Source organism: Lepeophtheirus salmonis, chromosome 12 (genome assembly GCF_016086655.4).
Source record: "Lepeophtheirus salmonis chromosome 12, UVic_Lsal_1.4, whole genome shotgun sequence".
In the NCBI taxonomy this organism is placed as follows: Eukaryota; Metazoa; Arthropoda; class Copepoda; order Siphonostomatoida; family Caligidae; genus Lepeophtheirus; species Lepeophtheirus salmonis.
In genome coordinates, this window is record NC_052142.2 from 4,956,495 (window position 1) to 4,971,682 (window position 15,188).

At 30.5% G+C, this 15,188-nt stretch overlaps 1 protein-coding gene and 1 long non-coding RNA gene across 34 annotated transcripts in view; one reads left to right on the forward strand and one right to left on the reverse strand.

The window, feature by feature from the left end:
* The window catches only part of LOC139906841 (uncharacterized), a 285,448-nt gene extending 282,241 nt beyond the window's left edge, over nucleotides 1-3,207 (forward strand). For both annotated transcript variants that reach the window (XR_011782868.1, XR_011782869.1), the window contains one exon: nucleotides 3,100-3,207. This is a non-coding gene — a long non-coding RNA (uncharacterized lncRNA). The remainder of the gene's footprint in view (nucleotides 1-3,099) is intronic.
* The window catches only part of LOC121126884 (protein Wnt-4), a 112,174-nt gene that overhangs the window by 87,818 nt on the left and 9,168 nt on the right, over nucleotides 1-15,188 (reverse strand). For 15 of the 32 annotated variants that reach the window (XR_011782865.1, XR_011782867.1, XR_011782866.1 and 12 more), the window contains one exon: nucleotides 13,005-13,095. The exons of 4 other annotated variants lie outside the window; for them this stretch is intronic. Coding sequence is in view for 20 of the 28 variants with exons in the window: in XM_071892299.1 (XP_071748400.1) it covers nucleotides 13,005-13,095 (91 nt within the window). In the remaining 8 variants the exon portion in view is untranslated. Of the gene's footprint in view, nucleotides 1-10; nucleotides 3,094-13,004; nucleotides 13,096-15,188 lie in introns of those variants that run through there. 13 more of the 32 variants (XM_071892290.1, XM_071892300.1, XM_071892301.1 and 10 more) reach the window with 3 other exon arrangements.

Genomic DNA, 15,188 nt, shown 5'->3' on the forward strand with positions numbered 1-15,188 from the left:
GTTAATGGACTTCAGTTCACATCCATGTTGAACGTAAGGAAGAATATGTCAACATCATGCCAAATGCGTGAGACATGACAGTCCTGATGTTGGAACTACTGGTGCAAGGGAGCATTCCTATTTCACGTGGATTTTTTTCCACATAATTCTTACCGCCTTAGCAAGTCAGTTTTAGAGAGCCACATCAAATACATTTAGAGGGATATATACAGTGGTCTCGAGTTTTAATTTATCTCTGTGTGCAATTTGTGTATTGGTTATTTATTGGCCGAATATGGTTCTGAATCGTAACAATACTCTAGAAACGTGAACAGTTTTAAAAGATCTTAAAGTCAAATCTAGATTTGTTGAAGGTTTAAAAACCATTTTTGTGTTTAATAACTTGTTATGACAATTATAAACGTGATTTTAGACCAAGAACATGTCATGACCTGAATTTTACTATAAAAGTTTATTATTATTGCACTTCTGATATTCCTACATGTAAAATCTTTACAAATTAAATCTAGGTTATTTTATATTACTCTTCTCACATTCATTCATTGGTTCATTATTTAGAATAATGAAATTTTAAAAAATTAGATTTTTTTTTCTTAATACTGCATATAAATATGTATCGGTAGTAGTGCCCCAATTCCGATATCTGATAGTTTAAAAACGCTGATTCTTGCCGATTTCGATACTGTTTCCGATGCATCGGTAAATTCCTACTTTTTACTTCTATGAATTTAAAATATTTAATTGCATGTGCAAATAATTTATATCATTCTCCACGATATATATATATACTAGTACTTGTATTTGAGTTTAACATTGAGATCCACGCTAAAGTTAGTTGTTTCTTATTAATGATACTTCAATAGTCTGATCTTTTCTGGAACTAGTCCACTTTATTTTCAGAAGAAAAAAGTTGATCAGTAAATTATGAACAATGTCATTAGAGGATGCCACAAGACAATGTGTTATGGCGTTATTAAACCTTCACATAAATAAACTTACAATGATCTATGTCTTGATAAGATTTTTGAGCATCTGATTCCATTTGACGTCCATAAAGAAAATTAGGAGGATATAAAGCAGATTGTAAAATAATAGTTCTGTCCTCTAGAATCTTTCTTAGTACATTCAAATTTATGAGCCTTCAAATACTTATTATATTTTTCTTTTGTAAAAACTACAATGAATGAAAGACTCGCCAACAGTTCGATAAAATACATTGCAAGATTGTTCAATTGTTATTTTGATATTTTTTTGGATAGTATTCGTTCTCCAGAGCCGAAATTTCATCACTAAGAATCCCTGATTTATTATAGAAATTCATAACAATCAATGATCTTCTTATCGATGATCGAATAACTTCAGGAAATTTTGGATCAGAAGCTTTTGGAATGTCGTGTTGAGTTTTCCTACTATCGGCTATTAGAGTATGAAAAAAATATTGGTAAGTTTAATTTATGGAAAATAGTTTCCTTTTTTATATTACTTTATATATCGATGAATACTAAACATCGAGATGGAATCGGTCAAGATCTTATTGTAGTACTTTACAACTCCTCTTCATCTGGCTGTAATATGTGAGGCTGATGCATTTTGTTTGTCACTAATTTCAGCACTTTTTTCCTTTAGAATATACAGAAAGAAGCTTCTGCAAAGACTATAGCCCCTCTGCTCGTCGTCGGTATTTCTTAACAATATTTCACAGTTTACCATCAAAAACAGAGCAAATGCATGTTAACACATTCAATTCACTTCAGCAACAAATCTGCAGGCACTAACTTGAAGGATAGGATTAAAGGACAACTTAATTTTCCTTAATTGACGTGGCTTTCAACCAGTTGGCTGTTACAATAGTCCAAACTTCTTTTTTCTAGCAAAATATAAATGTGATTGAGCATGTTGTCACAGTTTTCCACAATGTTTTTGTTAAAGTGTATCTTTGAAACAACTAACTCAAATCCTTTACAAAGGAATATCGATTTTTTGTTATGTATAAAAAAGTTCCAAAATTAATTAATAAAGTGGATTATATGATTATGTACGCAATACTTTACTTAAAAAATTACTTTGAATATTAAGCATATTTAAACTGGGGTTTATCCACTTCTCTATAAAATATTAATTATTTAATTGAATTATTCATACAATCGGCCTGAACTACACATTGTATAACTGATAACAGTAGTATAAACAAGTTAAATGGACGCACAACAACATATGTACATTCAGGCTCTAAAGGTTATAGAAAATACAGAGAATAATCTTCATGTTTCTGAAAATACAGGAATGTTCAAAAGACCTTCATTATCTGCTCTGGAAAACATTGTCGTTTCTGTTTCGGCAGAAACAAACAAAATTGCAAACTTAATTACTCAAAAAATCATTTAGAAGGAAATATAAAATTAATAATGGAGAGACTAATAAAGAGAGGAGTGCTAATAAAACCACTTCTTTGTCTAAGCTTACTAGTTATCCATACGATTTTATAAATGATGTCCGTAATAATGTAGAAAATTCATCCTAAAGATTTCTAACTACAGAAGCAAGCAAAGTTCATAATAACTAAAGACTAAGGGTGATAATTTTGGTAAGAATAGAAAAGCGTGCGAGGAGAAGAGAAGAAATACTTATGGCATCATTGATTAAATAATATACATCTTCTTCTATCAATCATGAACGTTATCATTCCCGAAAACAACTACTTAAATGGTCACAATAACGGGGGTAGTTACATTGGGTGTATCATTATAATTAGCAATTGTGTATTCATGATAATAGTATGTTGTTATATAATCATAAATAACGGGGAAAAATCTTTCTTGATGCTCTTAATAAGGAGTAATATTGCCGGGCATTACTACATAATTATCTTTTGCACTAAATCTTTACGATGGATTTAATTCTAACATTTTTTTATTAGTATATTTATTGTCTAATTTTATGATTTTGACATTTACTTTATCATTAATAATTAGATAGATCTCATCGGTAGAAATATGTCTATCCTGTGTACAATTGTATATAGCAACTTCCACATGAAGAAGAGGGGTGATTATCTTTTTGATTAAACTCCACGTCTCGCTTGTGTCTTGCAACCTAAAGTTATGACATATTTAACTGGATTCCGATGTCAGAACAAGAAAATATTATTTGGATCAATCTATTATTTCAATATTCTGTATATATAATTTATTGTTATTAGGTATAGGATTCCAATTGTTCAATTTTGTATATTTAACATAAATGTATGATGGTATATTAATTAGTATGTAGATTATATTTAATTAAAGCCTTCTTTTTTAAACTTTGAACTTCAAATATATTTCGAAATACCCTACTTTGTCATTTCATTACCTATTATTCTGAGAATAATGTTCATAATGAATTACAATTTCATGTAGTGTGACGTTTTCAAATCTACTGTAACGGATAAAAAACGTCGAAGTCAATTATACGTAGTATATATTCATTAAACATTTTGCTAATAAATACATTCGTTATACCCTCAAAAATCATAATAAAGCAGGCAGATGATAATCACATCAGTATTTTAAACAATGATACCATATGTCTTTTTTTTTCTCCTTCTCCTTGCACGTGTTTTTCTCTACAATATTATAACTTTACTAATCACTCATCAACGCTCACAAAGTCTAGCCACAATAAAAAAAAATGAATATATGGTATAAGTCTAAAAAGAATAGTAACTGTGTAAAAATCTATAAACTTCACGAGGCATATCAGAGTCAAAGTAGTTTGGATTACTGGACAAAAAGATAATTTTAAAAGGAATTCATTTAAATTCAACAAAAGTATTTTCATGGGTCCCGAGGAGCTGATAAAGTCTTTATGTATCATTAGTGAATACTGGAAGCAAATGATTAAAGTATGACAATTCATTTTGAATTTAGTTCTTCCTATGCCGGTTGTAGACGACAAATTGAACTTGAAGCATAAATGAAACACAAGTGAGAAACTCTTCATAACATAAAAAATTTCAACAATTTATACAATTGTGGATTAAGGCCACAGAAGCAACACCAATGATTTTCCTGTTAATTCATAGAATTTAAAAAAATGATTAAGTAGTATAATACAAAGTTGTTGTCCTCCTTTCCTGGACCACTTGGCATTGGACAGCATACTTCTTTCAAGTATCTGCAAGAAAACCTCTGTAAGCCAAATAGTGGATTTCCATGCTGATTTGGTACTCAGAAACTTAAAAATATATTGTGGAGTCCTTGAACAGACTCGCCAGAAAAGTGGTTCGGGACAAGAATCGCTATTTCATGTCATTTTACGAATAAATCGACAGTTGGGCATGTAAAAAAAGGCCGCACATTCTGTTAATCCGTTGTATAGATGTCTAGACATTGGTTCTACAATTACATATGAATGCCGTACGTAGTGCACATAACCAATTACTTTCTGAGTTAACATTACGAATAATCAATAACAATTGGAGATTGGCTTGTAATGTCATCCCTACACACATATTGCACAATAAAATAGAATATATAATCACGGTATTTCTATTTCTTCTTTATGCAGCAAGAAGTAACGACTCTTACATACCTATTGGACTGGACAAACACCTTAAAAGATCCTATGGAGTGCTGGATAGGTGCAATATTACTCAACAGAATGTTTACCGTTAGAGTAACTGGGAGAATAGCAAACAAAACATGTATTCTCAAACCTTTTTTTACATGTGCACAGTTAATTTACAAATATGTGACTTCTGACTTTTTTATTATAATTTATCCCTTGAAATATCTTTTTTGTACATTATACTTACTTATAAATAAAAAATTTATGTCCCATAGACCTCTACAGATCTATATAGTAAGTAATATTAATTATAGTATGACCCCAAAAATAGTCATTTAAATAGAAATATCAAGATCCCATTTAAGAATTTTTTTTTTTTTTTGTGAGTGTGCTTTTTTTTTAAAAAAAGAACATTTCATCAATATCAAGATTATTAGAAATACAAGGTTATACCATAACGCTTTTCCCAATGATGTTTGACTTCCACCACGCTTTTTAATAAAGACGTCAAAGAGTATATACTATTACTATTCATCATATAATTTCTAGTATTATATGGTGTTAATATACCGTTGTTATTCAATATGACGTCAAAATTTCTCTCTTACCTAGCAGTCGATACGGTACATCAAATTGAAAATTCTAGCAAACCCGATCACACGATGGTCTAACCTTGAATTTCTATTAACATTGATCAACATCTAGTTTTTTTTATTATTAAATGTTGTTTTTTACAAATAAAATTTATAAAATAAAATCATATTTAATCTATAAATTCAATAAGGATTATAACTCTAGTATGATCATATAAATATAAAAATATTTGCTTCGAAAGAAGATCCTTCATTTTACTTGATTTTTTTTTTTTTGATTACTTATAATTTAGGAACTGTATTGAAAATAACTCAATAAATAATTTATTCTTCAAACCTACTTCGTGATTTGTTTATAAGTTGCACGCAACTAGAATATCGTCCAATTAGGCGTAGCAGAAATTGAGTTTAAAAAAAAGTTATTGATGAATCGTAAGAAACTCTGAGTAGTGCATTGAAAACAAAAGTACATTTTAAAATATTATAATATCTTCTTTTTATATGGGAATGCCATGGTAAACATTAAGTCTACAATAACCCATACATGGACTATAGTTTATCTCATAGAAATCTTGTGTTTTTAGCATAAATGGGTGGCCTCTATAAAATAATATTATGAAAGACAGCATAATTGAAATGTTTAGCAAAATTTGGAGTTTTAAAGATGGTGGAGAGTAAATTTAATATAAAAAATGGAGGATTGATTCCCAATAACGGAAATATCCGTAACACCAACGACAATGGTTTTCCCTTTGAACGCTTGATCATAACTCAAAATGACATTTGAAAATCAGCTCCGCTGATAGAGTGAGCCACATCTGCATCATAATTGACTCGCTTAAGTTACGTCTCAGTCTAGGACTTAAAATGATAGAACGATGTTCATATATAGAAACTTCTCTTCTCACATCCAAACATGTATCTATTAAAAATTGTTGGTGGAAATACTATTAATATATAGAAGAAACAAGAACTCCATGATAGAGGATGTTAGACTGTATTATATCAACCTTCTGTCATTTTCCCGCCAAGAACAAAAATAATTGCTCTTGTGAACTTCAACTTTAATAATGATGATGATAGTAACACAGTCTACAAGACTCACTTTTTTAAATAAACACAGATGAAGTGTATTTTCCTTTCTGCTGTTTAAAATAACTTCCACAAGTTACCTCTTGCACGATTAAAAGCGCCTCAGTCTGCGTATTATGAACTCAAAAAAGGTATGACATAGGATTTGGACTGTTTTATTAATTTTTATCAATAAAAGGATTTCGCTTATAATTTGTGTAATTTCATAATCAGTCATTTATAAGATTATCAATTAATATATTCAATAATTTAGAGCTATACTTTAAATAATAAGTAACTGTAGACAAAAAGAAAAATACAGAAGAATAGCTCCAAAAGGTAAATAGTTATACTAGGTTAGACCATTGGGTAATAAGGCTTACTAGAATTTTCAAATTGATGTATCTTACCAACTGCTGGATAAGAAAGACAGATTTTGACAAAGTACGCAACCACTCATACTCTATGACGTCGATATTGTAAGCGTGGTGGTAGTCAAACATCAGTCTTACATGCGTAATGCTGTCACTTTTTATTTCAATAAGCCTTGAGTTGCCATATGCTTTGTTTTTAAAAATTTTACTTCTCCTTTGGACAGTCGAAGTTGAGAGTGGATAAAAAGCTAGTCGTACAAGACAAAAGAAAATCTATATATTTATGGAAAGAAAGGGATATCTCCTTAAATTTTGATATATTTAAAAAAAATTACTACGTTATTTTCATCTTCTGTGTTACATCATTGTTAGCTATGGGATTTTTGTAGATGATCATAATAGTTTGTTTACTTTTTCTCTCCTCCTGTTCTACAAAAGTCCACATTTCTAGATATTTTTGGATTGAGTGTGTGTGGATGAGTACACATAACTTACATACACATTTTTTTTTACTTTCGCTTCATATACATTACACAAATCTAATTGCAATATTTTATAAGAAATATAATTTCCAATTATTAACTATGGTCATTAAAATATCTTTCTAAAAGTAATTCGAAATATAGATAAAAGGAAAGACAGAAAAAAAATACAAGGAGTGGTTCAAGAAAAAAAAAGGCGGAGAAGGCCCAACTGAAGCATTGATACTAAATATTTCACCTGAAGCTATTTTTAATACATTCTTATTTGTTCATTTTCCTCCCGCACATACTATTTGTCCTCAATCATCAACTTGCATAGTATATCCGGTAGTAAACAAGACTTGAGATAAGCTTATTATTAATTTACAGGTCCTGACATCTGGTTCTTCAAGGGGATCCCCAATCCTCAAAATTCTTGAGTGCGTCTATCTACTGGGAAATGAGAGACTCAAGCCATGATGGATTGTTTCTTTCATCAACCTTCACCGCATACAGAATTCCCTGGAATTTTGTTAGTAGGAGCTCAATTTTAAGAGCCTCATGATGCTTGCAGGATGTTGCAATAAGGCAGTCTGAGGAGCTCAGGACCACATTAGAAGCTACAAGAAAAATACCTTCCGCTATTCCAATGAGGAAGTATTTTTCGAGAGTAAAAGATAAGATGGAAAGACGTCTCCAGCTCCAATTTACACCAATGGGATACACGCTTTTCTACAATAACATTTGATTTATTTGTTAAGAGAGAATGTGGTCGTTCTATACCACAACCATTTTTGGTGTGAGTCACTGATCGGCTTACTTATAATTATCAATAGGTCTAGCAGTGCCAACTTCATATTGAGTCCAAGTTTCCTCAGTCTCCTCACTACGATCTATGTTGGACCCTTGTGATCATGACCCTTTATCAAATCTGCACGACTTTTTTCTTTATCGTTAGCTCTCTAAAGCTATGTAAATAGCAACAGGGGAACCCTACGGGCTCTCAACTGCAACATACGCTTTTTAATTTGGACTTCCCTCTAGTCATGAAATGGACCGACATAGGTAATATTATATTCGCTGAAGAAGTCGTCCCTACTATTGATCCTGGCATTAAAGTTCAGGAGTTTCTTAGTTCAGAGTAGAGGTTGAACCATGTTCAATATAGAGTCCCAAGACGATCTCATTTATTTACAATAGTACCCACATTTTTTATTACTCTTGATTGTATCAGAGAACCCATGCCAATTCTTTCAGAAAAGCAACGCCCTGTATATTTCAAGAATCTGTTTTTAATGTGCATCACCCAAAAATCTTTATTGGAGAATATCCTATTAATCTAATAGAAGTTCAAGGACTTCCACACTGGTCTAATACAAGGGGAGCCAAGGCCACGCCGCCTGACCTGAAGCTTGCACTCTGGTTCATGAAATATAAAGTTCTGAGTTACCCCATCCTAAACCATCTCTCATCTTGATTATTTTTTCATTAATTTGATTAAAAAAGGGTGTATATCTTAATAAATAGAATTTCATTGGGAGTGTATATATATCCCGTGCTTTCTACCTTTCTTATTGAGTTAAAGAAATGTTATTATAAAATTTAACACTTATTTTTTGTGATTCGATAATTTTTACTTCGTTTATTTTCGAAGCTTCCGAAGAATCTGCAGAAACCCCAACACCAAGTAAAACAGCTGAGTCAGGTATGTCTAGTGCACCAAAAGACACCTTCAACTCACACTCACAATTCCAAAGAATTTGTGTCTTTTTAAGATTTATTGAGAGACCTGAAATCTTTGAAATTATTAATGCTCTTGAACGAGGCTTTCATAAGACTGTACTATTTCTTCCTTAGATCCTGCCAGAAATAAGGAAACGTCATCAGGGTACAATACCGACTTTAACAGGCAATTGTCAATTGTTAGACCACCTATTACATTATTTAGCCTCATTTTATTCCACAAACCGTTAATAGTGATTATAAATAAGGGTGAAGATAACAAATCTCCTTGTCTAGCACCTTTGTGTATTCTAAATTTGGAATCTATTCATGGAATATCAACTCCCGAAGTTGCGTGTCGTGAAATAGCCAAGATCAAATCAACGAATATATCTGGAAATCCATTTAGTACAGCTGTTTGAGTATGTACTTTTGTAATAAACTGTCGAAAGCTTTTTCTTAATCTATTAACAGTGCTACGAATTTTTCATTAACTGACGATCAGTGATCCATTGTATCCTTTATTGAACACAAACTAACTAACAAGTATATACCCAACATACAACTTTTCTGATCAGGATAAATGATGTGCTGCAAAACATTTTTTATTTTTCTATTTAGAATATATGTAAGTATCTTGAAAAAAGTATTCAGGAGAGAGATTGGACTGTAGTTCTTGATGTCTTTACTATTTTCCCCGTTTTTAGGATCAACGTCAAAATTCCTTCAGCCATGAAATATGGAACGTATCCTTTCTTGAATATTTCCCTAAACACTTCTTAGAGGATTCGACAAAGTAAATTTTTAAACCTTTTGAGAAATTCAAAAGGCAACCCGATGGTCCATGGCTGTTGATATTTTTTTCATATCCTTGGATGAACAGAATTTTTTTTTTTTTTTTTTTTTTTTTTTTTTTTTTTTTTTTTTTTTTTTTTTTTTTCAGTGATGTTTACATCTAAAAATATATCACGATTAAGATTTTTTTCTTTTTTCAAGTTCTTCCAGGATCCCGATTTTTAAATAACAAAGCTTTCCATTTTGATGGATCTTTCAAAACCATCCAATTCAAAAAGAAGTCACATAGTCTGTTCGACTTGCAGTCCGAACCACTATATAATTTAGAATAAAATCAGCATGTTTCTGCGGATTTTTTCTCCGAACCCTCCGATATTTTGCCTGATGAAGGTTTTATGGAAGTCATTTTTCCTCCTGGAAGCAATTTCTGCAGATGTTTGAAGGAAGATTTCCCTTTTAAATAAACATACATGTTTTCTTGATTAATTATTTTTTCAACCGTCTAGTCTTCTATTTCCTTATAGTATCTTTAGTCGAGACGAGGAAGATCTTTTTCTTGATTGGTTTCTACTCTATCCATCATGGTTAGAGTTTTTGTTAAATACTCAAAGATAGGGTCACTTACTCCAAGTGGGCAATTTTATTATTTAATTTCTGCAGCTCAAGAGAAGAAAAATTACCTTATCGAATAAATTGTAGGGATCGAAATCTAAAATACTTTATTGGTAAGGGCCGTGATTTCGTCTTAACTGACGGTAAAAGTTGACCCAAAATTGTAAAAAAGAAGTTGTTTCCATTTCAGTGACCAGAAGTTGCTGAGGCAGAGCTGTTATGATGGAGAGTCGGTCTTAATACAGACACATTTAAGGGTCTTGTAAGAGTTAGTCGAAGAAAGTTTCATAACCCTGATATAGATAGCTGGTTCAAAGCTCCGACCATAAAATAGAATTTAAGTTAGAAGGATGTGATCATCTTGTATTTTAAGATGGTCTCTATTAGCCCTATCTGTGGGTGATTTCCCCAAAACTTTGGGCAGTCATGCAGTGATCTGCATGACTGCAGCCACTTACCCAGAAACCGTAGATGTCTTTGGTATCTCTTGTTTAGGATACACTTGGCTCTCCTAGATTATCAGAGTAGGAGTTTCCTTTGATACAATAATCTAATGTCACGAATTTAGTATTTTGATAAGGGAAGAATTTATATTTAATTATAAAATAACCGCACTTTATATCAAACAACAGTCCATAAAAGGAAAAACGACTTTTGTAACAAAATAAGTTTAGACAACTTTATAATATAAAATTATATGTTTTATTATATTTCAGCTCAATAATGAAATATATTCAATCACTGATAGATAGGATTAAAATGAATTTGAAAATCAAATCTCTTAGGCTATAGTTAAGGACAGAACTATTGATGGGGTACACGAAAATGCATTGAAGGATTTGGAAGAATAGTTAAACAAGTTATCACTTTAACGATACAGGGAAAACTGAATTCAAATTGTTGATCAAGTTAATTATTCCAACTGTGATTTTTCTTTAATCATCCAGAATCTTTGTTTTTGATTTGTTAAAAACTTGTCACTCTTTTATGAATTAAGAGAAATCAACTGGACCAAAGAAACGAAATATCCACAAAATGATCATTAGAGATGTGGAAAGTGAGTACACCAGACTGTCCAGAGTGCTATCAAAAAAGTGTGTGGAAAGAGTCTTGTGAAAATGGAGAGGCCACTTTTGACAACAATAATAAAAAAATCCATCTTATGCGTAGAAAAACTCTTTTGAACCCTATTTTGACACTTTGCCCCCTTTCTACACCCCTGAAGCCAGTCACGACTACACCTTTTGGTACATGTCATGGGGAAGGCCAGATGCCCTCAAAGCTACTGTGAGTCATCACTGGGACGCAAAAACAGAGGACTACATCTGCAGCGGGTGCCAGGCCTTTCACCACGCCCTGGAACCCATAACTGCCGCTAAGAACGGCTATATAAATTATTAAAAGAGCTTAGACACATATTTATTTATAGTATCAGTTTTGTTAAAGTTCTAATAAATTATATCTTGTTTAATTTAACATTCAAAGTATTCAGATTTTAATGCAACACTCAGTACTATGAAAGTGAGCCCAATGATCTTAATCTAGTTGCTATGTTCAAGCTCTGTCCAATTGTAACTGTAGAGGTGGAGAAGTCGTTCTCTAAATACAAATTGCCGTTGTCAGATATGATAAGGTCGCATAAAGGAAAACTTTCGAAAAATCCTTTGTTGCCAAATTTTTTTAAATTCAAAATTTTATATACAAAATAAATTTTTCACATTAAAAAAGTATAATACATTTAAGCTTTTTGTTCTATAATTTAGGCATTTTTCTGAATATATTCACAACATAAAACCGAAGCTACAAAACGATTTAATAAAAAAATTATTATTTTAACACACTTTCACTTTTGAAAATTCACCGTTGAAATTAAATAAGGGGTTAAAATATGGAGTCGTTTTTGCTAATATTGTAAAATTTTAGCAAAAGGATTTTATAGCTCGGGAATCAATAATCTGATTGGAAAAAGAATAGATTTGATGCTTCCAGATACAAATTTACATGTCTACTAAATTTCACCATATTCTGAGTTGTTGATGCGATAACCTTTCGATCCTACCTGTGTCCTGCGGGGTGCATTGTGGCCGCTGAATGTTTAAGTGTGGCCCACACTTATTCTCATTTCAAGTAGCATTTTTTGAGCAAAATTTTCACGATATCATCAAAACGCTTTGAAAACGCAAAATTGTAGAAACATTGAAGAATATTTCCCAAATAAAAGAATTTCCAAATTATGAAGCGGAGCAAATAGCCAAGAAGTCGATTGTTTTTGAAAAAAAGATTTGGCCATTTTTATATTTAATCGAACTTTAAAATAAATCTGTTTTTAATAGATTTATTTTATGAAGCTATTTTTCATAAAATTTAATTTAATATGATATGTAGCCCATTAAAATATTTCAAATGGCGATGCAGCCGATTATATTAAAAGGTTAGACGTCCCTGCTTTAGACAATTTCGTGTAAAAGGACCCTTAGTCATTCATTACTACAGAAAAAATAACAATAACCAAATTTCCTGAAAGAATATCTTTTAATTTTGGGATTTTTCAGAAGTTTTGTTAGCTAAAGATGTTATTGATATGAATATATAAATTATATTAAATCAAGAAGGGAAATAACTTCTCAATTTTTATAATAAAAAAGACACTAAAATGTAGACAAATAATTAGACTGACTTTTAGAAAGCTTTTGCCTATGTAATAGAAAACGTTAACTGGAGTATTACTATTAATATCTAGTTGAGTAGTATACTTTTATTTCAAGATATCAGCCTCTATAGTAAACCCCAAATTATAAATGCTATTCCTTTTAAAAAACATGAATTACTTTCACCTGTTTTCGTATCAAAGACCCTTTCATTTTTTCACACATGGCTAGTGGGTTGATCGTAGCAATTGAACTAAATCTTGATAAGGCCCTACAAATTAAATATTCATATAGATTATAATTGAACATATCTGGATTTTTTTAAATGTTTTTTTATTGTTATAATTTTACATATTGAATCATGTTAGTGTAAATTTTATTAAATGAAATTGATGGAACGACCGATAAGTATAATTTCTTTAAATAAAAAATAAAATAACTATAAAAATCACAAATCAAAACGTATCACTGCATTGTATCTTTAAAACAATTACTTATAAAATGACAATCCGCTTTAGAAAATAATTATTTAAAACATTATCGAATATTGTAGGTGCAAAAAAGTAAAGAAGTATTGAAAAATAGTTTGGTTTATAAATTTAATACAATAAACGAAATATATGTTTCTTTGATTATAGAATGGATAATCTAAAATGGCAAAAGAAATATTTTATAAATCAGTCATTTTTGTTTCTTTTCTTATGACTTGAATTCATTTAAGCTGATATAAGATTAAACAAAGTAAGTATAACTGGATCTTGTTTTTACCGAAGAATTTATGTCAATGTTACTTTTTTATGTAGACGTATATAGAGAAAATAATATGTTTTAAGAAAAAGTTACTTTTGAATCACTTATCCAGATTGGACTATATTTAGGAAATGTACTGTTTGGATAAATTCATTTTGAGATTATATGCCAGAATTTTTTAAGAAAAAACAATTATTGACACTCTGTACTTCAAACTTTTTGATAAATAAATAATAGACCCTTTCGAAGAACAGGGATATTTTCATTAAATATGGTAAACAAACACAATATATCGGGGTTTTTTTTTTGACTAATATGCTAATTTATTTCTGATACCAGACAACATTTCGATAGTACCTGTAAAATCTTATAGTATAATAAAAAGAGTGAGAAACAACGAAATCCTAAGGTGTGTAGAAACCACATCTGAGATAATGTCATAAAAAATGTAGTACACTGGAAAACCGAATAAATATATTGTTTCTTGCTTGATGGTAACATTTTAATCTTCAAAATAGGGAATAGTAATTAATAAGAGCACAGATTACCGATTTTTACTTTTATACTAGCCATAATTCCATTAATAAATAAAATAAAATATGAAGAAGTTGTTGCATATAATTTTCAAACTCGTTTATACCAAGTCGCTCCCATAAAGGTTCAATTCTTTGTGATAGAGCTAATTATATATGTGTTTATTTTCTTCTTTTATCTTTGATCGCAAAATCCAAAAAATGGTACTTGTTTTTCTCGTAGTTGTCTGAATTCGGATATATCTGGGATTATAGTAATTCGGTACTACTATTGTTCAGTCATTTTTTAACCTTAAGACAATCATCAAATTAAAAGAACGATTAATAAAAGTTATGGAAAAGTGTTCTTTATTATTACATAAGTTGTTTATTGATTATGTATCTCATTTTGAACTTGATATACTCGTATTTCCTTTTTAGACTGAAAAATAATGAAAAAAATACTCAACATTATATTCTTATAACTTATTCATCAGTTATAGTGATAAGAAATCTCATAGATTGTATTATAGAAAAGTATTCATTGTGTAATTTAAAAAATATATATTTAAAAAATTTGCATCTCCGATGAATTTTGTTCAATTTTATCATTTCTAAGTGATCCCATTTTATAGGGTGTACAAGTAAACAAACAACACTATCTAAATATTGTTTATGATTTCCTTGTCAATTTTATATTTCCTTCCTCGTAATATATAATAATGACTAATATATTACGGGGCTTTATACTAATTCAAAAAAAAAAATTGTTGATTATATTTGAAATATTAAAATTAAATAATAATCTTCAATGGATATCTATATTGTTTCGAACCTGGATTCTCCTTTCCAAGGAAGGAGTCTACTCTACTTCGTTATGAAGATTGGTAGTTTTCCACTGATTATTTTCTTCCCGTCGTCTCTCGAAGAAAACGGAATCAGAATTCAAACATCTCTTGAGATGGATGATTAAATTAAAAGTATTTTCATTCGATTCCCTATGTCAACCTTGAATCCTAACTATATGAGAACATAGAAGTATACTTCTTCCGGTCTTAATGATTGAAAAATTATCTTAGCCTTCACAACTGTGAAATTAAAG